The sequence below is a fragment of the Clytia hemisphaerica genome, unplaced genomic scaffold (genome assembly GCF_902728285.1).
Source record: "Clytia hemisphaerica strain Z4C2 unplaced genomic scaffold, Clytia hemisphaerica genome assembly, whole genome shotgun sequence".
Taxonomy (NCBI): Eukaryota; Metazoa; Cnidaria; class Hydrozoa; order Leptothecata; family Clytiidae; genus Clytia; species Clytia hemisphaerica.
The window spans coordinates 1,757,513-1,784,165 of NW_027103414.1; the positions used below are offsets into that span (position 1 = coordinate 1,757,513).

At 35.0% G+C, this 26,653-nt stretch overlaps 1 protein-coding gene across 1 annotated transcript; it reads left to right on the forward strand.

Annotated features, from left to right (window-relative positions):
• The first annotated feature begins 5,356 nt into the window (after window positions 1-5,356).
• Window positions 5,357-25,059, forward strand: LOC136797562 (tyrosine-protein kinase CSK-like). The gene is made up of 5 exons (XM_067054145.1): window positions 5,357-5,377; window positions 12,164-12,417; window positions 14,870-15,063; window positions 23,266-23,434; window positions 23,715-25,059. The coding sequence occupies exons 2-5, from the start codon at window positions 12,180-12,182 to the stop codon at window positions 23,873-23,875; spliced, it is 762 nt and encodes a 253-aa protein (XP_066910246.1). The 5' UTR covers window positions 5,357-5,377; window positions 12,164-12,179; the 3' UTR covers window positions 23,876-25,059.
• Window positions 25,060-26,653: the final 1,594 nt, after the last annotated feature.

Here is a 26,653-nt window from a genome sequence, read left to right on the forward strand (position 1 = left end):
ACTTGTATAGCGTAGCTGGACTGAGTACAACGGCTATTTCTCTTTCTCTTATTAACACATGTCTGTCGTAGCGAATCCGCGAACCCCGGTCAGCGGTTGAGAATATTTTTTTTTAATTAATTGAAATAATTAGTTGTTGCAAAGTTTATTAGTTTCCATAAGGGACTTTTTTGCAAGATTTTATATTTGACTTTATCTTGAATGAAGATTTTTAAAATAAAATATAAGTTTGATCAATTTATAAGCCAAAAACCTTGAAAAAAGGGTCCTTGGAAAAAGTTAAATTGTAAATTACGTAAGTTATTTCAAATATTTTAAACAACTCTTAGAAGGTTGAAGTTGAAAATGACGAAGAAAAAATTAGTAAAAAATAGCCTAAACTCGCCTAAACTTTCACCAAAGTGCCCAAATCTTATAATGGCTATAGCAAGATGTCGAACAAGGAACGGAATACATCATACTACAGCTGCTAAAAGCAAAATCTAAACATCATTCACGAGAAAGAAAATTTTCTCTTTTTTAATGATTTGATTGTATAAAGGTGTGATAAAACTCATTATAAAGTGATTGTTCGATTGTTGTTTTCTTATTATTGCTATCATGTCAAAGGAATTTCATAAAATATCTTTAGCAACAAACTTTCCGTGCAAATTCCATCTGTCTGACGATGGTTTTTCATTGTCTAAGTACTTTTATTAAAAAGTATTTCTGATTGGATGAAAAAACATGAGGAACGACCTCTTATTGGTCAAAGAAAGACAATATCTATTATTACGACGACACACATGGTTCAAAGAAAATAAATTTGTGCTCAGTCCAGCTACGCTATACAAGTGTCCTTGGTTGTACAGGAACAGCCCCCCTGGTTTTGAAACGCCCCTAAAGCCCCCAAATAGCCTAGTATGAAAAGCCCTTATTCTAAGCATAGATGTGGCGTGATTTATGGCAAGAATTCGTTTTAAAATTACTTGAATCAAGAAACAAGCGCACCTACCTCCCCGGGGGGGGGGCAGTTGGTTTACCAACTGAATGTATGTGCGGCGAAAAAATTGGCTTTTAGAATCCGCACCCTTTTACAGTGCAGAAAAAGATTTTCAAGCAAAAATTTGCAATTTTCCCTAGATTTGCTGAAATTTCCACCCTTACAGAGTATTTCTGCTATTTTCAAAAATATACCCTTAACCGCCGCACGTATAGTCTGAATCGCAGACTTCTACAAAACCCCAGTAGGTTAACCTGAGTATCAGAGGTTAAGTTTTCATATTAACCTCTGAAGACCAATAATAGAAATTTTATCGCGCATGTGTCAATCTAATCACTGTAGAAATAATTAACGATGAAGAGCAAATATTACCTTATTAATGTCTAGCAGACTGTATCAGTATGCAGTTTACTATTTACGAATTCCCCAGAAACCTGTGTAATTGAAGTGAGTTTCTTTCGAAAGAAATCTTTTACATGATCCCCAAATGTATAACAGTAATTACTAAACTCTTAATTATGGAAATGTCACTTTAATTGAATCGAAATAATAGACAGACTTTATGTTATAATTCTCTATCACTGACTCTTTTTAAAAAGCGTTGATGATATTTTTTGTTGTGTTTTCAACGACGGGAATAAAAATATCAACTTTGAACCTCATCCAAGATCTTGGATGGTCGTCATGGTTACTTTTGTCTTCATTAATTGCGCGATGAATAGAATCTCGATTCGTCGGCACAGCGTCAATATATGATTTTGACCTGTGCTTTTCACGGTACCAGTAGGTAATATAAGGAGCACGAAACCGTTAGTGGATGCCAGCAGCCTACCGACCAATTTGCCTGACTCCCCCCCGGGACCTACCTGAAGGCCAACGCAATGAGAGAATAGCAGAAGCAGCCGCTGGCGGATTTTTTCAAAATATCTGTTCTTTTTTTTCAGGAGAGTAAATTTTATAGGTAAATCCAGGAGGGACTTTCTTCCAGAACACCTCAGGAAAATCCAGAAATTGGTTACAAATTCATCTGTTCTGAAAATCCAGGAGCCTTTACGACAAAAAACACCTTTAAAAATCCAACAGCTGAAAAAACACCTCAAAATTTCCAGTGGGTGTTATCTGATACTTTACTGATACTTTGACGAATGTGCTAAATTTAAATATCCCCCTCTGATTTTTTCTCTCCATTCAAATATATTGCATTCAAGCGGCTCTTGGCTCACTTCTCTGCCTCTTAGAGCGCGCGGCCTTGTGGTTTAGTTTATGGTTACGAGTGTTGCCTTCCATGCGGGAGATCGGCGATCGAATCCACGCTTGGCACTTACCTTCGACAAAATTCTGTCTGTTTTTCAAGTTTACTAGTAAAATGCACGTTCAGTTTATCCTCCAAGGGATTAAAGCAGGGTCAAAATTCTTGCAACGTTATAAAATCATTATTCTAGAAGCTCATTTTGGGCTCAAATGAAGCGTATCAGTTTAAGTAGAATAAGATTCAGTCTAGGCTCACTAAAATATTTATTAATTATAAAGTTATGATACAAAGTCAATAAGTGATTGACCTCAAAAAACAGCAGAAAACAGCAGAAAACAGCTTTTTTAGACGTCAATCACCTTTATATATAACTTTTGACTGAATGATTATTTTTGAGAAATTTTTTCACAGCTCGGGTAAGTTATGGCATGCCTCAAAAACCTGAAAATTACCATAATTTTTGAAGGCCATTATTCGGCAGAAAATGGGGAAACCAATGATTTGCTACGAAGGGTACCATAATGAAGTTTCGCTGTAGGGGTGTTACCTAATTGTTTACGCCCTTATTTTAGCGAAAAACCGCAAAAACCAAAAAGTGCTGACGTCAGCAAAACTTGTTTTTTAAATATCTCCAGTTTGGCTAAAGATAGAAGCATGAAATTTGGACTGAAGTTGCGTATCATTAAAAAGATCATTTTGCAAAAAAATATTTTTGAAATTTTGCTGACATCAGCACTTTATTGCAAAATTTCGTATTTTGTTGATTTCTGCTGACGAAAGCAAAATTTCGAAAAGTTTTTTTTTGTTAAATGATCCTTTTAATGATATTCGACGTTGGTCCAAATTTCATGTTTCTACCATTAGCAAAACTGGAGTTATTTAAAAAACAAGTTTTGCTGACGTCAGCATTTTTTAGTTTTTGCGGTTTTTCGCGAAAATAAGGGCGTAAACAATTAGGTAACACCTCTACAGCGAAACTTCATCATGGTACCCTTCGTAGCAAATCATTGGTTTCCCCATTTTCTGCCGGCTAATGGCCTTCAAAAATTATGGTAATTTTCATGTTTTTGAGACATGCCATAACTTTTACCTGAGGAGTGACGTTCGATGATCAAGGATTCATTTCATGCAGTGTAGACTCGAAAGCATCCACCGAAGGAGGACTTCAAAATATCTGTTCTGAAGGCACGTTCCAGCTGGATATGGCGGTCTGTTCTTACCGAACTAAAGAAAAAAGTCTGCTGGAAAAAAGTGGTCTGTTCTACTGAAGATTGGGACCAGCTGGAAAAATATGGTCTGTTCTACTGAAGATTGGGACCAGCTGGAAAAATATGATCTTTTCTATTGAAGATTGGTACCAGCTGGAAAAATATGATCTGTTCTTATGAAAAAATAGTCTGATATCTTATATTTATAAATAACGTGTCTAAGAATTTCCTATCTGTTCTGAGGGAATTAAAAAAAGTCCTGAATGTGGTTGCCTGGAGTGGCAGCTGAAAATTCTCCATCTGTTCTACAAAACATCTGGAAATTGTGGATCTGTTCGAACTGTTAGCTGGAAATTAAGTTTCTGTTCTTAAAAGTCCTTCAATGTCAAGCTCGAATTTAGCGATCTGTTCTTATAAGATTTTGTCAGCCCTGGTAGATAAGAACAGTTAACTCGCGTAAAATCAATCGCCTGGTAATTTCGTACCTGTTCTGAAAGTTTTTTTACCTCATAGCTGGAAAAATATAACTGTTCTGAAGTAAAAATTTCTCGCCTGGAAAACGAGGAACTGTTCTTAATTTCGTGGAAATCCTTCCAGCTGGCAAATCAGAACAGATATTTGCAAATTTTAGGTCGGTGGCTGCTTCTGTAGACTTAATAAACTCAGGATTACGGGATTTCGAATACGGGCCGATTTTACTTTCGTTTCGAGTGGTTTCATTCGAGAGTAAGGCGGTAGCCGCGTTTTTAGCACTGTACAGTGTGATACTTTATTCCTCTATAAACATATCTTGAACATAAACGCAATTAATATCAATAATAATTTCAACTTCATTTTTCTTGAAAAGTTCTTGAAAGAATTGAGGATTTCAATCCTTTTTGGGCAGGTTGGGCCTACTGGTCTCCGCCTACTTTGGAAAATTTTTTTTTGTGCTTGTGGTTTCGATCACTAGATTAAAGCTGGTGTTTTTTTATGAAGAAAAATAACTCGGAAAGCTAAAGGAAGCAAAAATTCCCGAGTTAAAAATTCAAAAAATACTCGGAAAGCTAAAGGAAGAAAAAATTCCCGAGTTAAAAATTGAAAAATAACACGGAAAGTTAAAGGAATTAAAATAAACCGAGTTATGAAATGTAAAATGACGTCACTAAATTCCAAAAATGAAATCATAACTCGAGATAACTCGGTTTTTTCGTAACTCGGTTTACATAACTCGGAAAAAATAACTCGGGAATTCCGGGCCTCCCAAAAAGAGAGCCGTTTGAAATGCGGCAACCTCATTGGTCGAAATTTGATAAACAGCTGCGAAGGAGCGCTGGGAAGCAATCTGTAGAAGAGACCACTTTCGTTTTTGTTGTAGTGTACCATGTGTTGTGTCAACTTGTCAGCATTGTATATATATTCTGCCGTTTTAGAGCCAAAGGAGGTATGTAACAATTTTTGAATATTCTGGATTTGGAATAAATCAAGAAAAACGTGTCAGCAGGTTCAATTTTGACCATTTAATTACAATTTTTACACTAAATATAAAGAATCTAGCAAAGAATCGATTTTCATAAAATTTATTCAGATCTTATTGAAAGTATTTTGATTAATTCATTTTTTGTTCAAAAATGTGTTACTTACATCTTTTTAAGCAAAATTTTGGAAAATCTTTGTTACTTACAGCTTTTTATTTAAACAGATTTTGTAACTTACCTCCAATTTTTCACTTCCAAAACATTTTTTCATCATTTAAAATGAGAAATTTATGAATTTTTGTAACATACCTCTTTTGGCAAGTCTAAAATAGGCATTTTCAATGAAAATTAGTAACACCATCTGATAGAGCAGGTCAAAAACCCATGATTTTTGAAAAAAAAGATTTTTTGAAAATTTGTAACTTACCTCCTTTGGCTCTGAAACGGCAGTATTGTTGTAAAGGAAAAGATAAAAGAGGTAAGACTAGCCTAGTTTCTAATCCTGATATAGGAGTTTAAGTTTAGACTGTCAGTGAAAATGAAAGTTATAACACTTTTCTATTAGATCTTCATTTTTTCTTCTTCGTTTTCATCTTCATTTTTAGAATTTTTTTATTTCAAATTGTTCCACTCACTAATATCTTTCCAATGATGCCAAATTTATAAAGATTAAAGAATTCCTTCAAAAGTTATAGGTAAAAGAAAAAAGAGTTCACACTAATTGTGAATAGACTTTAATACAGCAGAATTAGGACCAAAGAGGGAGTGGGGGGGTTGGAATAAGAATGTCCTGGGTGGAAAATTTTCAAAGATTAATAAGCGGGGGGGGGGGCGGCTATTAGGTACCCGAGAGTAAGGGCCCAAATTTTGGTTTAGATTTTGAAAAGTGATTAGTGTACGAGTAACCCCCGGATTGTTCATCGCATAATTTCTATGGGAAATCGAAAGTAATTTCATTTGGCTTGTGATGTTTGAGAGCTTGGATGTAAGGAAGCTGCAAGAATAAAGCCAGACGATCTCGAACTGTCAAACAACAATCGAACCAATCGAATACTACCCAGAATTTTGACGTTCGATTGAGATTCGATTGAGTTCAACAATTGAATTTCAATCTGTCGATTGTGTTCGATTTGGTTCGACTGGACTTCAATTTCAAGTTTTTCTGTAGTTTAACCCTTTCCGGACGCACGGGCCACTGGGTGGCCCATGAATCGTGTTCCTATATGACGCACGGGCCACCGGGTGGCCCATAGCTTTGTAAAAGATTTTAACCGTTTTCGCGCCAAAATACAATAACATGGTTTTGAATAATGATTTTGAGATAAATTTCCCGTAACCTGCAAAAAACCGCTTTTCAATATCTTGTTTACAACTAGAATTATAAATTTTCAATATTTGTTGTAAATTTACTCAGGCTAAATCTGTAAGGGAAAAATTGCTCAAAAATTTGGACAAAAAATCACTAACTCAGATTCTTGGAAAGCTTTTGACATGAAATTTTTTTTACCCGGCCAGTAATTCAATTCTCTAAATCATATTCAAAGTTCAAGGCGTAAAGCAAAGGCCTTTTACTCTATTTCTTTATTCAAAGTCAAAAAATTTGCCTTTCCGAAAAAAAACCTGCCGATTTTTCGGTCACGTGACCAGGTTGTCAGCCATTATTTAAAATTTTTTTTTGGTTTTTCAAAACCCCTATTACATGTGAAAAAAACGAGGTATTACTTATCGTGATATCTTTTATCAATCACTTTCTATTGCAATTTTAGTGAAGCCAGTCAAAAATCTAATTTTTGTTTGCGTCATATAGCCGTGAAATCATGCGTCCGGAAAGGGTTAAAGATTATGAAATCTTTTTCTCAGTTTCTTTCTTTTTCGCATCAAAATTTGTCTGTCTCTTGGTTTGGATTTCTTCTCTGATGAAAATAATTTTGGAGCTTGGGTATACAGCCCCTGTGGAACCTTTTTCCTCAGTGGGGATAACAACTCCTATTGAAATGCTACTGTAATGGGATAGAAATTCTATTGTTCCAAGGTTAAAAAACCCAGTTAGGGTGGTTTTGGAGTGCAATTTTTTAACATGGAATTTCGAGTGGGGTTGAAATCAAATCAAAGTCAATTTCCTAGTGGAGATGAAGTTCAAGGGTATTTTCCCACCGGGGACGAAATCTTTGCTTAAATTGTGACACAGGGGTGTTTAAATCTTATATAGAAATTTTTTATTTTTTTTCATCATTTTGCCAAAAATGCTTGGTCAATAGTTAAATTTCCTAAAATTTGGTGATTTTTAGTACTCATGTACTAAAATTGTTCTTAAATTTCTTGAAGACCCCACCTAATTTTGGATTTTAGTACACATGGTACTAAAATGCTTTAAGGCTTTTTTTTGTAATACCACCACGTCACTAAAAGTCATGATGTCTGAAATTTTAGCACTGACCCCCCCCTGGGGCCATTAGTCTTGGTGGAGTTGGTTGTTAGGTTTCATTATTATTATTGTCTCCCAAGCACACTTGACAACAGGTGTGTGGTGTCCCTATTTGGTGCCTAGAATCAACATGTTTCTCCTACTACGATGAATAAAGATCTTTCTTTAAAAAAAGTCTAAGAATGCGCCATACCAGGATTGGTTGGACCAGTCAAGGACCACCAAAATTCATGTGGCTCTATAACTGTATATATATTTTTTTATTTGCTCCCAGTGTGCAAGCCAATGGTATTTTCTATATGTTTCTATAAGGTTGAGTTGCAGCTTGCTTTGAATCCCATTTTTTTTTACAGATGGACTCTAAGAGGAGGAGAGGATACAGAATTTACTGTAGTTAAAGTCAATCTGTAAGGCAGCATAACTTTCTTCAAAGTTCTTTTCTAGGTCTGTGTAGTATATATAATGATAAAACAGTACAAAGGTATGAAATGCAAGAAGAGACTTCCCTTCAAAGATCAATTGCAAATAATTTTTGGCATTTGAAAACAATGAAAAACAAGAGACTTAGCGTTTTTCCTTATGATGAAGTTTCTTGTCAAAAGCCTCATTTCACCTGTTAAAAGAACCTTCAACTTCTATGATTAGTACCCCCACTTAATTTTCTCTTAGTATTTCCTCTGCAATAATGTTAAAAACATTAGAATCAATTTGATTTGATTTAGGGTCTTGCAACAAGCATCAGCCAAAGTTGCTTCCTCGTTACCTGTTGGGGTCTGCTATTTCTGTCTCTGCGACCCTAATTTGCCCTAAAATTCAGTGAAAATTGTGTCCAAGAGTTTGATATTGCAATCTAAGACATTTACCATGGTCTGGAACCACTAGGAAACAGTTTGGAAAATTTTGATAAAGCTGGATGCCTGGTTGCTAGGGAAAAGCAATGCGTTGCTAAGGGAAAAATTGTCTAAGTCTTGATGACTTAAAAATATTTTCGAAGATAAATTGTGCAAAAATGGTATTGGAGCACATGGGTTTGATTTTAGGATCGGGTAATATGGCCAAAACACTAACTAAAAATGGTTTGTTTCAGTGGTGGAACTTAGGGCCATGGCTTTAAAAGCTCATTGAAAATACTAAAAATTGAGCGAAAAGCTATCTCTAACCGCCATTTTAGGGCGTGGCCTTAAGTGTCACATGAAAATTTTAATTGAAAGTTAAAGATGACCATAAAGACTTCAGAAAAATACAAAAATATCAATGTTACACTTGTGGCCAAGCCAGCTAATTGCTCTCAAAATCTATTCAAAATTAGAAATGTTGCGATTTCAGGCAATGATTTCTAGCCATGGGGTCAAAAAAAATTTCTCAAAATGCCATTTTTTCAAAGTACCCATGGATTTCTTCCAGGAAAAATTGTTTTGAAATGAATCTTAGGCTTGATCATGTCTAAAATTGCTCTTGAAGTCAAAGATTTATCAAAAGTGCACTTTTTTGGGCAAATTAGCCCAAATTTTAAAGGCCCATATCTTGGGAACGAAAAAAGATTTTTCAAAAAAATTTTTACAGGATGTTATATTCATGTATTTGAGCAAAATATCCAAAAATTGGCAAAATCTGAGGATATCACTTCCTCGACCTGCCTGATTCTTACAGAAAATGGCTCTTAAATTCTTGCCAAAATTTCAAAAATGGCCCATTCGCTTAATTCCATGCCTGCCAAATTTTACAAAATTGACCATTTGCAAAATTAAATCCGCAAAAAATCACATTTTCGTCATTCGCCATATTAATTTGTATATCATGGTTTGTTTTGGTTTTATTTGGAATATTCATTCAACCTCACTCTCATTGACCTATTTTTTAAGGCCGCAGTTTCTTCACCATGGCCCTTTTTCAGTTCCACATTTTTTAGTGCTGACTGCTGTATTTTTTGCTCCTCCGTACACCCCAGCATCTCGGGAGTCCTTTTTTAGCGATTTTCATTTTATAGCCTTGTTTATTTATAGACCAGCGGTCAAGGCAGTGAATTGTGTCACTTCGTAGGGCACCCCTTAGATCAGGGCAAATTTTTTATATTATGCTCCTAATAGGGTGTAGAATTAACAAAAAAGATTTGCCGTTCGAATCTCCTGCAGTTTTCGAGTGAATTTATCAAGGGTCACCTTTTACTAATGGTTTTTTTTAAGTCTGAAAATCAAATGTCTGTGGCTACCAACGGATTCAGCGTGCAAAGTAGATAAAGAAAATGGGGTTATTTGTTAAGTTTCGACCACCTGGTGCCAAGAAATGGCATTTTAAGGCGAAAAATCGACGTTAATTCGGCGTTTTTCGATGACGTCAGCATTTTCCTGAGAACATTTTCAGAACAAATCATTCTCACAGCTCGATAGCCCGGGATTAGTAGTATCCAAAAATGGTACAGTATATGGCCCCCAAAATGAGGTCGTCATTAAAATGAGGATTCTGACCTGTAGATTTATCAGAATTAGACGATTTTTGTTTATTTTGAAAGAATGATGGTCATACTTAAAAATGAGCATGTTTTTTATGGTTTGAGACAGATTCAAAATAACATAATTTGCGTCTGAAGGTAATATTTCAACACCAAAATTAGATAAAAATTGTATATAACTCACTCTAGCTCCTTGGATAGTGAAAATAAGTTATGAAAATGGGGTATAGCAAACTTTCTACACCTAATGCCTTTCAGAAAATGCAGATAGATCTGTGACTTTAGAGGATGGGTAAAAGATATAGCATCTTAAAGGTCAACCAGTATTTTGGGGCCCTAAAATCAGCATTGATAAAACCGAAAATTCTAAATATGAGAAATAGCAAAAAATCTTGGAATTCTATTCCTATCACCTTGAGTTAATAGTTTATAACAAAAAATTAACATTATATAAAAATCTTCGCTGAATCAGCAAAAACTGCAAATTCTGTCATTTTTTTGCAAAATATAGGAGAAAAATACCTTTAAAGCTTAATATTTTCAGTTTCAGTTTTAAAAGCTGTTTTTCTAAAAAATTTCACAGCATATTCCATACATGAATGGAACTATTTTCAAAAGAGATTGGTTTTCAGAAACTTGATTAAGACGTTGTTAAATCGAAATTGTCATTTTGAAAATTTCTAAATTTTCAGTTGGGACTTTGCAATATCGAAAATCTTGAAACATCTTATAAAAATCATAAATTTTACATCCATCGGGTCGTAAATTTAAGGATAAACACGAATATGTTCATAGTTTCTCCCCCTATTACCACTGGGCTTTAAATGATTTGATTTTAACTACACCTACGTTTTGGGGGCCCTAAACCTGCGTTTTGACAACCAGGGGTATACTGTAAAAATTTTATCAAACAAATTTATGCCCAAAACCCTCTCAATCACATTTCCAAACTATTTTCAAACTTTGTGTACATAATTATAATGATATCTCGAGAAATCGCTAAAATTGCAAACCTCCGTTTTGGGGGCCATCAGAATAAAGCTACTTATCTTTAAGCGATTGAAAAATGTTGTTGAAATTGAAAATTTTGAAAAAGAACTTCCGGGAAATAAAGTAGAGATCTTAAAGTTTTTCATGCAGCAAAAATCTTTGTAAAACCTCTTTTCCCCTAGATTTGAGAGAAATTTTGAATTTGATCGACGTTTTGGGGCCACATACTGTATGTTTTGTCAACTTTCAATGTCTAGATCTCGAGATAATTCATTTTTAAGGTGGGTAAATATGCTGATAAACTGCTGACTCAGCAAAAAATATCGATAATTTTCAATATTTAAACCAAAATCGAGATCTAGACATCGAAAGTTAACAAACCATACCATTTTTGGATACTACTAATTCAGGGCTATCCAGCTGTGGGAATGTTTTTTTCTGAAAATGCTCCTAGGAAAGTGCTGACGTCATCGGAAAACGCCGAAACGTCTATTTTTCGCCTTAAAATGCCATTTCTTGGCACCAGGTGGTCGAAACTTAACAAATAACCCCATTTTCTTTATCTACTTTTCACTCTGAATCCGTTGGTAGCCTCAGATATTTGATTTTCAGACTTCGAAATAAGCCCTTGATAAGTTCTATCGATTAACTAAAAATCGATTCACTCGAAAACTGCAGTTGTTTCGAAGGGCAAATTTTTTTTTGTCAATTATACATCCCTGGTCTAAGAGGTGCCCTACGAAAACCATTTTTAAGGCCTTTTTTTGAATCTTGGACGCTGGTCTATTATACCTGTTTTGTTTTTACAAATAATCATATTTGTCATTTGAAGCCGTATACTGTACTCCTATTGTTTACATGGCATTAGCTAATGTTTACTGTTTTTGTCATTTTTCACATTTTGCTAATTTTACAATGTGTGTTTGTACTGTGTGTTTTATTTACGCTTATCGTCAACATGAAAAATATGAGCGATCGGATTTGGCTAAAAACGCGTACATGACTAAAAAGGTTTCCTAATCTTCGCGTTTGCTTCAAGTTTATTTGCGAATGTTTGGTAGAATATCTATGTACAGTATTTGTTTCTTTCTTTTAATAAGATTGCTTCTTTTGAAAATTGATGTTCAAATTCTAAATATTATCAATCGTGTGTGAAATAATGTGGTTTGAAATTTCCTTTTCCCAAAGCGATAACATGTCTCAACTTCTTATTTTTGGATATTACACTGAACTACTGGGGATCATTTAAAAAATTTCTTTGGCATTTAGGACTCGGAAAACTCTTAAACGTACACAATAACACCCGTAGCCCACTTGGTTATTATTACATTCTAATAATCATAAATAAAAAATATTGAAATTAACCAATCAGCTTGTTTCATCTGTTTTCATTTTCATAGATTATCTAAATGAAGAATGGATATCAAAAGCCCAACAATTAAGAAAGGTCGAGGACGAGGACGTGGTGTTTTAGCATTAACTTCTTTTGAGCCATTACCTCGTCCTAATAAAACACTACAATCTAACAACAAGCCATTAAATAACATAACTAACAATGATCAAAAAGTTAATGGTAACCAAAAACCAACAAAGGATATTCGATCAAATGTAACAGTACATAAAATCAACACGCCAAACAAACATGATATTGACGGTATGCCATATTATATTTTTTAGATTGCTTTGTGCCAGGGGGGCGGTAGTAAAATCTCAGACATAATGACGTTTACTACGGTGGTGGTGTGACGAAAAATCGAAAAAAAACTACCCAGGGTAGTTAAATACTAAAATGGGAGGTATCTATGTGTTAAATGTTGAAAAAATGTTACTACCTGGATAGTTAAAATTGGTAAAATTACCAAATTTTAGCTATCTTTTGTAATCCTTTAATTATGACTTTTCTGAAAAAAAACTGAAAATTTTTATAATTTGAAAACATTTTCTGTTGGAAAGTTGTTTGCTGCAAACATAATTCTCGAAATGTTTTGTCAATATAAAAAATACTTTTATTTAATTCTAAGGGCAAAACATTAATTTTTGCACTACATGAAAAATGTGTCACAGAAATAATCATTTTTTAGCTTTTTTTTGCAAAATCAGTCCGAAAAGCAACCAAAAATAGGTGGTCTCCATGACAAATTGTCCCAAAGATTTTACTACCGACCCCCCCCCCCCTGTTTGTGCTTCAAGCATAATATTGAACCTGATTTCTGATTAAACTTTTTAAGGTAGCTGGGTATCTGTCTGATTTAATCACCTGTCTAGCCTGAGGCCCGGAATCTTCGAGCTAGAAAACTTCGGGTTAGCGATTTTCGAGTTAGCTAAATTATGACGTCATAAAAGTGCAAATTATGACGTCACTCGACTCTAACTCGATTTTTTATTTTCAAAAAAGTTTTTTTTCGAGTTAAGGCTTGGGGACCCGAGAAGTTTTTTTCGTGTTGGTGCAATGCAACATGCTCCATCCCACCAACACAAGAAAAAAGTGCATGTGTCATGGTTTCTTTTTTTTGTTTCATGGGACAAAAAGTGAGGGAAATACCCAAAAGACATTTGATTGATTTTGTCCCTGCAGGAACAACAAGTGAGAGAAGCACGAATGTTATGAAAAGAGAAATTGGGTGGAGACACGAGAAAGCGTTTCAGGTTGGTGGGATGGATGGGATGGAGCATATTACATTGCACCAACGCGAAAAAAACTTCTGGTATTCCCAAGCCTTTAGAATCAACTCAATTTTTTTTCCCAAAAACCTTTTTTCGATTTAGCTAACTCGGATTTTATCGCAGAAAAAATATTTATAACTATTATCGACCGCCGAAGGCGGTTAATTTTCCGAGCTGTATACGGGTAAAAAAGTTGGATTCAAAATTTGTCACAACTGTGCTATCCTTTTGAATATTTTAAAACTTGACTCGCCCATTCATGCCTATTCTGCACGTTTTGCAGAATTTTGTCGGTTAAAGGTTTGAGCAGCTGAGACAAATTTGAGATATTTGTAGAATCGCTGGTTTTCTGAAATGTGTGGCGTTTTACTACGGAGATAAAAAAAGCATTTTTTCGGAGATAACGACGTTAATCATGAATAGATGAAAAACATGCTGTGGCGCCCCGCTAGGGAGATAAATGTTAAGTAAATAAAAAAACTTAAGTATTTATTAGCTTCTGATTCAAACCACAAGTGATTAAACAACTCAAAATATACTATCTTAACAAAATCACTTACCTTGTTAAGGAACTACTGTATACATGTATTTTTTTTTATAAGGCAGAAAAATGCTTGAGGGGATGCTTAAATCTAAAACTTGAACTTAGGGAAATACTGAAATTCCGCAAAATTCCAGCCAAAATCAGGAAAAAACATTTTTCGTAGGCTCAAGTAATGTTTGCCACATGCCTAATTTATCCCCATATCTGAGCCTAGATATGCTTATAAGTGCAATGCTTATAAAAAATATCCATTCTTCAAGTTAAATCACGCAAACGAGAGTGTCGAGGTGGATCATTGTCTAAACCGATGAATTCTTCATCAAATTTAAGGCGGTCGTTATCCAGTGATGTGAGCACTGTTCTAGTAACTATTATTCGAATTTGCTTACTCTAACTAAGTCTGGTAAGAACTCAATCTCGTTACTAGGGTCACTCGCAAAACTTTTTTAATTTTACAAATGAATTGAATTCGGATTCGAAAATTAACAAACATAAATTAATAATATTGGCCGTTTTGCCAATACAACACACAAAAAAAGTTAACTTTTTGGGAAAAAATCCAAGATTGAACGAAAAATAAACTCCGAGTTAGATAACTGGAAAAAAGGTTTTGTGAAACAAATTCGAGTTAGCTTGAAAAAGTTCATAAGGTCATATAAATCAACCTAGCTTAAATAGCAGATTGTACTTTCTTGATAAGTTTTTTATTAAATGAGAGGATCTAACTAAGTAACAAAGAACTCAAAAGTAGTATAGTTATTAAAACCTTAATCATTAATTCATTCAGATACGGCTATAGAAAGGTTTTGCATCAAAAATTAGTCTCTTATCTCTTAGTAGCAAAAAGTATTTTTATCTTTGCTTTAGAAAGGTTATTTTATCTTTTTATCGCCGCCAGGACTTCAAATATTGGCAAAGTATAATTTCACGGGAAACCCTGACAAACCAGGTGGTTTTGAAGAGTTGTGTATGAAACAAGGTGACAAGTTAACGTTACTCAACAAAGGTCATGCTCCAAGTGGAAATTATCTCTGGTGGGAAGTTCGAAATGACGATGGCAAACAAGGCTTCGTGCCTGCTAATTACTGTTTGGTAAGGTTCATGCCGACCTCTTAGGCTTCAACTTTAATATCAATATTTTATGTACCCTCTTATCAGAGTTTTTACCCAATTTTGCACACCACTTTCAAAGACAAATAACTGTAACTTTATTTATCTGAGAAAGAATCGAAAAATCTGAATCAAAGTTTTCAAAAGATTTCAAAAATCCTAATCGAATTATTCTCTTTAAGATGTTCCATGTAACATCGTATTACAAAATTTACTTCAGAGCAAATGTATATATGGTGAAGATCAGAGATCTGACATCAAGGAGAGCAAGTGTTGAAAATACTAAATACAATAAAAGTGAAACATAAAAAGAAACTAAAATTTTTAGAATTATGCGGTTTTGGACCTACCTACCTACCTAATTTGACCGTTGTCCGTTCGTCTGTTACAAGCTTTTCTCGGGATCGGCTCATTAGTTTTTTTTTATTTTTTGCACAGTGATGCAAAGTGGTGATTCCCAAAAAGTGACGGAGCCTAATTTTCGAGAAAAAAAATTTTTGGGCAAATTTGTGCCAAAAAGTGCCTACAAATGGGGTTTTTCGGACTTTGTGTGAAATTGCTTCATTAGTTTTTTCTGATCTTATGCATAAAGATGAAGGGCGAGGTTCTCTAAAAAGTGGCTGAAGCCGTTTTTTCCGGAAAATTTTTTTTGGCCGTAAAAATTGGATTTTCTTATTTGGGGAAATTCCCTTTTGTCATATTTAGGGAAAATGAGCATTTCTTGAGATTGGCTCGGCATTTTTTTCAAATTTTTCGCATGGTGATATAAAATGGTCATATTTAATTTCTGAGGGAGCCCAATTTTCGAAAAAATAATTTTTTGAGCAAATTTGGGCAGAAAAGTGCCTAACATGGGTTTTTTGGACTTTTTGGACCAATTGTAATTTGAGCTATACTCACGGTAATCTATTCAAGCTGCTAATTACACTTTATTACTCTCTTGCTTACTCTCTTGCTATTTGTTCTATTTTTATCTAATTTTGATCGCCAGGTAGGTCCGTTCAGCATGTTGCTTGTTTCTATTTTTCTCAATTTTTCTTGGGGTACAGGGGTGTATCTAAGATTTTTAGGACACCCTGCAAAAAAGATTCAGCTATATATAGTGAATCAGATATATATGGTGTCTAAGGAGGGTCCACCATGGAGGGCCCAAATTTTTTTAATTTCGACCCTCTAGATTGGCTAAAACAGCCACCTTTTTATGCCCAATGTACCATGAACCAGATATAAAGAATTAAAATTCATTTCATTTAAACACAAAATGAAGCTGGTAAAACTAAGATAGTTTTTTGGGTTAAAGAATTTTAAAAACCAAAAAAGAGTGGCCTCTAAAATATGGAAAAATTAAGGAAAGGTGTACAACATTGGCAATTCATTATATCAATGACAAAAATCATAACTATCATGAATTTTTTAAAGAACTTTTTGAACTTTACACAAAAAAGTGAAAAATGATACCAAAATAATACAATAGCACACAAAAGATTATAAATTATACAAAAATCTTTATCTGATCGTGTTCATATCATTAACAATAATAATAATATTTACCAAACTGTCTAAAATTGTTATTGCTGCCAAAAGGTGACTTAATAATTTCAAGCAGATTAATTATAATAGCCTTTTGCTATTTCAAATGAAAATTTAGAGAAAAAGAGCAAAACTATTTTATTCAGACTGTTCAAGAAAAGAGTATTTCAGTAGAAAATTGATTAATGTGATGCATTAAAGTAGAATTTGCGCTGAAGCTGAAATCTCTATAGTTGGTTCATCTTGAAATTGTAGTCTAGCTCCATTCTAGTGTCTCGTTTGGAACTGTTTGCCAAATCAAGCAGGGAATCCTGTACCAGAGGTAGCCCCCAATCCGAATCGAAAACAAACCATATGTCATCAGAAACTCATTTATTCTTTATGTACATAATGCAGCATGGTTATGTTTGGTATCAAAATTCAGTTGTTGTGTTATAAATTTTATACTTTATATATACACTATGCATCCAAATTCATTTGTATTGGCAATTACATGTCAAAATCAAATCAAGATGTACTTTCCAGAGATGATTAACATGACAAATATTGATATCCAGTTAACAGGAAAAATTTTGAATCCAAAAACTTCCAAGAAACTAAATGTTAGGTACACACCATCATTTTGATTGAATTATTCCATTCTGTTGTTTCCTTAAAGTTAAATATGGTTCCACTCATCTTATTAGCAGACTTTGTCAGTGTTTACAAAGATTTCGTACCAACCACGTGAATGTGCAAAATAATCCATTGATCTAGGGGCTACTGGACAGTATGATGGCAACTAACCTGAAAGTATATAATGAAGAGAGAATTAGGATCTTTGCAAGCTACACCTACATTAACAAACACAAAACAACAAAATTTAAGTCAAACGACAACTGGACAACCAATGAAATTAATCTTATATAATAACCGGCTGACTCTGGGTAACCGCCAACCGCAATGCTTCATGAGTCTATCTACTAAACTTCTTGGATGTTTTTTTTTGGTTCTGAAAATAATACTTACAATTCAGGAAAAGTTCTTTACACGTGCAAGGCATCAAAGTGTATCCATCAAAGAATTTTTGTCCACAAGATGGAGAGAAATGGAAGTGTACAGGCAAGTTCCATATGGAAGAGAACTAAAACAAAATAGAGAAATCATTTTTAAGATTGTCGTGCAGTTTTTATGACCAGTACTTGACTGGCAGGTGCTGGCCCGCAAACTAAACATAGTCAAATACAATTTGTTTGTGTACTTCAAAATAGTGTGTGAAAAACCCACCCAGCTCTTTCTCTCGCCAGAAAAATTTTTTAACCGGCCAAAACATATTAAAAACATTAAGATGTCAAGGTCGGAATCACAAAATTTTCAATGTTATTTTTTTTATCTTATTTCAAAATAAAACCACAATAGGTTGGTTGTTCCTTTGCCTCTTAAATTGCCACAAATTCATCTCCTGTCGTCAACCTTTTCTTAGCCAGAGTGATTGACCAAACAAACAGTAGCTACCTACCCCGATTGATCAAATATCTTATAATATTTCATGATTGGCCACTCACTCACTACACACAACAAGTGGTTTTGTTGATTACCAAAAATTATGACAGGTCGTAGTAGGCCATAGCCAGATAAGTAGAGAAAGAGGGGGAAGGGAAGCAGTTTTTCCTGCACTTACCAGATTATAGTTGATAACATGCAGGCATGAAAAATAATAGAAAAAAAATACATGACTTTCCTTGTTGCAATGGATTTCAGAAGATAACCATAAGAAGAAAAACAAACATTGAAATAACCTTGATGGCAGCCCTCAGACGACGAATTTGGAGAAGATCGAAAATATGCAGGCTTCAAATTCTACAGAATTTGCGACAAAATAGATAAAATCAGGACTGTCTATTCTGTTATTTCTTCTCCAAGCATCTAAAGCCATTTAACGAGTCTTGACTTTAAACGTTTTGACACTAACATTCATCAAATCCCGGGCAAACCCTGCATTTTGACCTCATCCAGGTCTTTCTGCAAAACTTTGCAGGGTGCAGGCCTGCAAAACTCTTTTGTACACAAAATCTAAAATACAGAATTCACGCTTCTTGTAACACGACTTGATAAATAGTTTTCTTATATTTACCGCGGACTTTAAGTCAGTAAAATAAATCTAATGACATTAACGAATGATCCGGAAAAACAACTCCGGGTAGGCTAAAAACAAGCTGCGACAAAAAAGACTCCGGAGCTTACCCTGCGAGTGCATGTTTTGCAGGGGTGTCGCACCGCCTGCATTCTGTCAAGAAATGAGAATTTTATGCAAAAAAGAGAGAGCCAACGAACCAATAGATATATAATGTTTAAAAAGCTAAGCAGAAACATAAACACATCAATCCGCACAAAAATACAAACACTAAAAACTACCCAAAAGCCCAACAAAAATGCAATGTCATCTGGAGTCCCCGACTTGCGACAGGTTCAGCGGCTTTAAACATGTTTTAAGGACGTCCAACACTCAGCCTCCCCCAGATTCCATAACCCTGAACCGACCCGCAGTCCAAACAAACAAATAAACATAAAAAATATACATAAAATCGCACACAAATACAAAGAAACAAGTTCAAAGAGACAAACCTTATTACACGAATATTACTAGGGCCCCCTTACTAGGCAAGTATTACCGACAGATATCCATTCTCCCAATCCTTTCAAAAGTATAAGAAAGAATTCTAATGCTTCAAATGGTCGATCACATCGAATCCCGTAGACTTCTATCCACCCACCAATCTGGATTTCGAAAAGGACACTGTACGATCACAACGTGTATGAAAATCAAGAGTGATATCATCAAGGCGATGGATAGTGGTGAAGTCACTCTTTCTGTGATTGCTGATTTCTCGAAAGCATTTGAAAAACTTCATAAACTTAACTTTTCAAAGTCTGCATTACTACTACTTGGCGAATATTTTACAAGATTTGCATAAATGCTCGGACTATATGCGCAGTACCTAATAATTTTAATAATAAGTTTTTTAGTAATAATTTTCTGGCACATTTCATGCCTCAACATACCATTCAGTTCGAGTTTCTCAATGTAATGTCTTTATCAAATTGTTTGTAAATACACAAGTTGCACCAAATACAAAGGGAACGATCTTTACCATGTGGTAGACATGCTTCTTGATATAATTGGTGATTGCTTGTTCTTGGATGGTGCAAATAGTGGATTCGGTGGAACGTTTAAGGGTTGATGATTTAAGCCAAAGGTTTGATTTGGTATGGTCGATGTGGGGTTGTTGGAATTGCCTGGAATGTTGGCCATGGAGTGGTTTTTGTAGGAGGGAGTTTGTCATGGAGTCAATAAATTGTTTCTTAACGGTTTGTTTGAGTTGTATTTTCGAGAGAGTTTGAGTTTGTTGATGATCAATGTTTAATTCGCCACAGTACTGACTGGCTTTAGCGTGTATAGATTTCTGGCCACGAGTAAGCTGCCAGTTGGAGACGACTCGGTGCAAGGGTTCATTGGTATTCTGAAGGTAGTGGCTGAAGTTGATGATCGTCTTTTTGTAATGGTTATGTTGATGAGTCCACGGCCGCTGGACTTTCTCGGAAGGAGATTAGGAGTCAATTTGGTGATGCATCAGGTGGTACTGTTGAAGAATAATACGTGTGGACCTGTCGATTGTTTCTAGTCCGGTGATTGACTTCAATTCAGTTTTGAGTATCTTTTTTATCGTTCTCGTGAAATATTCAACTTTTAGAGCGGCTTTGGTGTTCGGGCTCTTGATTGTTTAGCTCTAGTTTAGACGGCCCACATTTTGCCCTGCCTATTCTGATTGTGAATTAAAAAGGGCATAAAGTGGGCTGTCTAAAGTGATGCATAGCCCTCTTTTGACGTCAATGCAATGTCTTCTTTCAAACCTTTCCAAGCAAAGATTTTAACTGCCAATTTTGTGCCCACTTTCTGCCTACTCTAACAATTAGAATAGGCAGGGCAGAAAGTCGGCCGTCTAAACTAGAGCTTAACGATTTAATCTCATCTCCGTTGTCGAGTCTCGTATTGTCAGATTTTTAACAATATCGATGAGGTTGTTAAGAAGTTTATCGTTGGGTGCATATAGTTTCAGGTCATCCATGAACACTAGCTGACTTTCTGGTTGAAGTTGGATACTTTGTAACCGGTGTTTGTTTTGTTGAGGAGCCAGGTTAATGGAAGTAGACATATGACGAAATGAAGACCGGATGGGCTGTCTCCCTGAAATATTCCATTTTTGATTTGAAACATTTCGCCCGCGATTTCAACTTCGTCAGCTTGGAGATGTAGGGATGTTTGCCAGTTCTGGATAGTTTTCGAAAAGAAGTTGATGGTGGTAGGATCAAACTTCAATTCAATTAGCCAGTCGTGAGGGATGGAGTCAAATGCCTTCTTGTAGTCAATCCACGCAGTGCTGATATTGTGGCATTTCTTGACGGCATCTGACATCACCATCGCATTGACTGCCAGTTGATCGATATGGTACCGTAGGTTTTGTTCGAGCATCCTTTTTGCTCGTCGGGACCAGATGGTTTTGGTTGATGTGGTTCTTCATCCGGTTCGTTATAATGTTTGTCATGATTTTGTATATGATTGGCAGGCATGTGATGGGTCGATAGTTGGCAGGGTTTCTGGTCTCGGCTTTTTTCGGAACAAGGGTTGTACGTTTGGTTGTCAGCCATTGAGGTGTATCGTTGGGATTGTTGATAGTTTGGTGAAGTATGTCTGCTATCTTCGGGTGTAGGTGACACCACCAAAAGTTATGGATTTTGTCTATGCCTGGGCTTTTCCAGTTCTGGAATTTGGAAGTTGCTGATTTCACCTCTTCAAAGCAGATTTTTGCAAAGAAATTTGGCTCAAAAAACGCATGTTTATCACTATTAATAAGCTTACATCACTGTTCTTAGGCATATTATTATTTTTATTAGTTTTTTTTTTAAGATGAAAATGTCACGGTAGAGGGCAAAGTGTTTTATAAAAACACTTATTATTTTTTGGCTGAAAAACGAATCTTTATCTATGAGAACAGATAAGAATCACTATTTATAAGCATAGATCAATGTTCTTAGCCTTAATTATTTTTTTATTATTATTTTTTCTAAACAAAGAAAATGTCACCTTAGAGCGCGATGGTTTGATTTTTCTAGAAACACTTATTATTTTTTTGGCTGAAAAACTAATCTTTATCTATAAGAATCACTATTTATAAGCATAGATCAATGTTCTTGGCCAAATTATTATTTTTATTTTATTTTTTCTAAAAGAAGAAAATGTCACGGTAGAGCGCGATGGTTTGAGCAAGGATTTATTATACTTTAGGCGTAGAAACTTTCGCGAGCAGAAACTTTCGCGATTTTCGCGAATTTTGGCCCTTTTCGCGAAAGTAAATGTCTTTAAGAATTCTAGGAAGGGCCATTCGCGAAAGTTTATGCTCGCGAAAAATTCTTGACAAAATAGAAAATCTGTAAAACTTCAAACTTTGAATAAAATGTAACTTTTATGGCACTTTTTAGCCTGCTAAAAGACTAAAAAGTCAAAGGACAAATGTTTCAAGCCAACCCAAGAAGTATTTGTGTCTCTAAGCCATTTTTTCATGTGAAAATTCTCAATTTTACGTCTTGATTCGCGAAAGTTTATGCTCGCGAAAAATATTTTTCCGTTAAATTCGCGAAAGTAAATGTCGTGAATTTCGCGATTTTTCGTTCTCGCGAAAGTTTCTGCTCGCGAAAGTTTGTACGCCTAAAGTACACTGGATATATAAGTATCTGATTTTTGCTGATTTCTCATGTTCTGGCTATGTCCGCAGTAATGACATTATTGTTCACTCTCCTTCCCTCATCAGATGATTTTTCGAAGCATTTTTATTGCATTTCTTATCGAAAATCACTCATCCAATTCCCAAAAAAGACTTAAAACTTTCCTGTGAGAGTCAGACTGTTCTATACTTAATTGCTAATTATAAGTCGTTATGACGTTTCAAGTTGTGAGAAAGATACAAAAGATGTGTCGTGTATAAGAAATTGAATGTTGACACCGGAAATTTTCAAACTTCAACCACAAAAAAAACACCTTGCCACCACGTGCCTCCAAAAGATTTTCATACCACAGTGACACCAAGACACTCAAGTCTAATGTTTGTTACTTTTAGCTCTTGTGGTAACAGTTTTGGAAAGATATTCTCAATTGAAAATTTCGTGTTACTATAAGCATTTTGTTTGATTTTTCTTGTCTAATGATGTTTTTCTCACAAAAATCAGACAGTTGTCCTTTGCGGACAAAGCTAGAACATCAATTGTTTTCTGAAAAAAGGAAATACAATGGTCGCACTCCACCGTTTTATGAGTCATTTATCCAGTATCTCTTATAATTCCTTGGTTTGAGTTTTCTGGAAACCTTATTTATATTAAGCTGTGCATTTTGCTGATAGTGGATTGTTTTTATAAAAAAAAGTGTTTAATAGCTTTTTTATTTCTTTTTCAAAAGTCTTTTTCGATAGTGTTGATAGTTTCTCCCAATAGATATGCCTTTCATTTTTCTTTATTTTTTTTGTATTTTGACCAGTTATGTCTTATGTGTTTCATTGTCTCAATGTTCATTAATTAGTTTGATAACCAGGTAGGTCCATATAAGTATCACTTGTTATCGTTTAGATTCTCGAAACGAAACCAACAGAGTTACCGTGGTTGGAAAGTAAAAGGCTTGTAGAAGAAAAAAGTCAACAGGAAGAAGAAAAGAGGCGGAAAGAAACTACACCAGGTGTTTTCGGTGCACCTCTAGACACCAACGCCCGCAAAACTGTCATCAAGCAGTACAAATCAGGTAAATATCAGAGAGGTCGGTCTTATGCCGTGTTTGGGTCTGTTACATCCATCCATCTTTAAAATCATTAAAAAGCTCTTTTTCTGGGACATTTAGTTTGCATTAAGGCGTCAAAAATCTGCCGAACTTACGTGTTTCTCAACCAGCATAATTGAAAATACTCACAACAATCTTTTCAACGCGGGTAGTGTATTTACTTATTAAAACTTAGGTGTCTTCTAAAGAAATGAGAGCCAATCGATTGTATTTACACTTCTCGTAAATGGTCTTTTCTTCTTAGCATATACGGAGAACCAAGTGAAGCCCGCACCTGGCAGCAAGAAACTATACTACTGTGACATTTGCGATAAGCAGTTGAATGGTCCCACACCCTACAACATGCACATGGCAAGTAAAATGCACCGAGAAGAAGAGGAATATTTGAAGTCCATTGCTCCTTGATTATCGACCCTCATTTGATCGGTTCAATATGTTTGCATCCTCGTTGATCTTCAATTATTGATGTTCAATTTCATGGAACGGAGCGATAGTTGCTATTCAATGGATAAGTAAAACATCGAACTAAATAAAAGTGAGAACCTAGCGATGCGATGAATGTGGATACTGGTTTTCAGCGAAATTACTTCCTGAGACTTTCCCGTCCGTGATATTTAAAAAAGCTACTTAGAATTATGTTTGGCGGCAAGACGATGATAGTCTTTGGAAGTGTTTGGTGGATATATGAGATTGACGATGAGTTTTTTGTGTTTTTGAAGCGGTGTTGACCCGTTTCCATACATCCATACAGTCCTGTACCTTCCAATCAGTAATATTCGAAGATAAAGCCTTATTGCTATATGTTCCTTTTTGATCTCGATTATTCCCCCCTCTAAGGATCCACATCTCTGACAAGAATGCAAGCGAGATCGACCCTTTGATCCCAAACCTTGAAAGCTCGTTGTAAAAGGTGATAGCTTATAGCAGGCATCCCAATCCTCCTAAAATTCCTAAAATAAGTCAAAACTCCTAAAATTCAACAAATTCTCCTAAATTCTTAAAATCTGAAAACTTTATCAATCACGGTAGCTGATTATGTTTGTATATTTGTATAGATTTTTTCCTCAGTCAAAACAAACTGGGAGCAAGCTACCTGACCTTGAAACAACATATTTAAAAAAGATATGATTTTGCACTGAAATATTTGAAACAAAAGCATATGTTTTTGAAGGAGTACAGACTTTTTCAACAGAGAAGGCTCAAAAGTTTTATGAGCAAGGTTTGGTGGTTGACTTGTTTTATTTTGTTTGTGTCTTAGGATGGCTTAATTTGCTTAGTACTTATGGGATGAGCTGGAGTTTTTACAAGATACTTGGTCATTTAAAGTGATAGAGATGACGCGTTCTTTAGAAAAAGTAATGAGATTCTTTTATTACATCTTAACGACCAACCAAATCAAATAAGGGCTTGTAAAAACTCCAGCTTGTCCCGTACTTATTGGTCTCCAAGCCTGTTGTCTATTTTTTATTTAGTCAATTTTTGGAAGATCTCAAGATGAGTTTTTTGGTAGCTAGCCTTTTCTTAAAACAGTAGCGATATCCTTTCTTTTGTTGCTTTGAATAAAATCAGTCTATATGGCTCAGATTACATCTCAAATTTGTCCCCAGTTTTTCTAATTCAAGATGCCTTTTGCTATTATTTTTTTGATCTTCTAAGTTAGCAGTAAGTATGACTGGTGATTTAGCCATATTGAGAGAATTTCTTTTAGGACAAATAATAGTTTACCAATACGTAATGTAACGAAATAAAATTACATTATTTCAGTCTTTCTGTGGGCGGTTTTCTTTTGGTAGAACATTTTTCTGATTGCTGACTTCAGGCCGATTTTAGAAATTTAGGGTGATAAAATGTCGGGGAAATATCTCGTCGGGGAAAAATTTACGTCGCTTTGCCCCGACATTTTTTCCCCGATAAGGTACCTTAATTCCATTAATTTTTGCGCATCTTGCAATTTTTGGGATATTTTCTGAGTATTTTTTACGATAATTATCAATTATACCTTAAGGCTTCCTTCGCGAAATAATTTAATTTTCGCGGGACTTATTTTCGCGACTAAGTTCGACTATATATTTTCACGGGGATTTGATTTCGCGAATTGGCGAATTTTTTCAGATTTTCACATTTTTCGTTAGTTTGATTACGAGATTTTATGTGTACAATAGAGTCTCCATATAACTCAAACGGCTACGAGTAATGAAAATTTATTCGAGTTACAGAAACATTCAAGTAATGGAGACTCGTTTAAGAGAGTTTCTTAGCTAAAAAATTGTTAAATGTAACAAACTTAATTTTCGCGAGGATTAAATTTCGCGAATTTAGCGTGAGAAGAGATTTTGGAAATTTTTGCGAGGGATTATATTTCGCGAAAAAGGCGAAATTCGTGAAAATTTGCGAAATATAATCCCCGCGAAAATTTATTCCCTTAAGAAGGTAGGTAAAGAGGGTACAAAACCCATGAAATCAGCAGTTTAAGTGTTCATTTTAAGCTGGATTTTACCCTAGAGGCATATTTAACATGAATCGAGGTCCCATTTCATTAAATGAGCCCCAAGATGCGATTTCTACACGTTCAGAACGATTACTAATTCGCGCATTCGCGGTCAAGTGCGGTTATTTTCGCGCACGTATTCTTTTTCGTGTTCTTAATTGCCGTTTTTTTTCTTTCTTCGTCGTTATTTCTCAAGGGTTATTGGTAGTCCAGGCACTATGATGGGGCATGATGTACCAACTTGACGGTGAAAAAGGTTGGAACTGTTTTTGGGCTCTAACATACATTTTGAGAATCACGATGGTTTTCAGGCTAACCAGGGGGGTAGGTGGAAGAAATGTTGGTCAAATCTGTTACCTGGGGTAGGTCACTTATTTTTTTAATTTCTCAAAAACTAGTGTAGCTATGATGATGGAATTTTGCATGATGGTAGTGAATATATTGGAAAACATTTCTACAATTTTTTTAGTCATTTCATTCTAATTTGTGTATTTCACAGACCAGACTATGGAAAATTCTTCAAAAAATAGCTGTTTTTGAAAAAAAAAAGTTGATTTAAAAAGCATAGAACTTTCAAAAAGTGAATTTTTATGAACTATAATGTTTTCTGAGACACTTTTGAGGCTTCTGTGAATTTTCAAGGCTTTGTTGGCATTTTACAGACCACAAGGTTAACTCAGTATTTTATAATATTT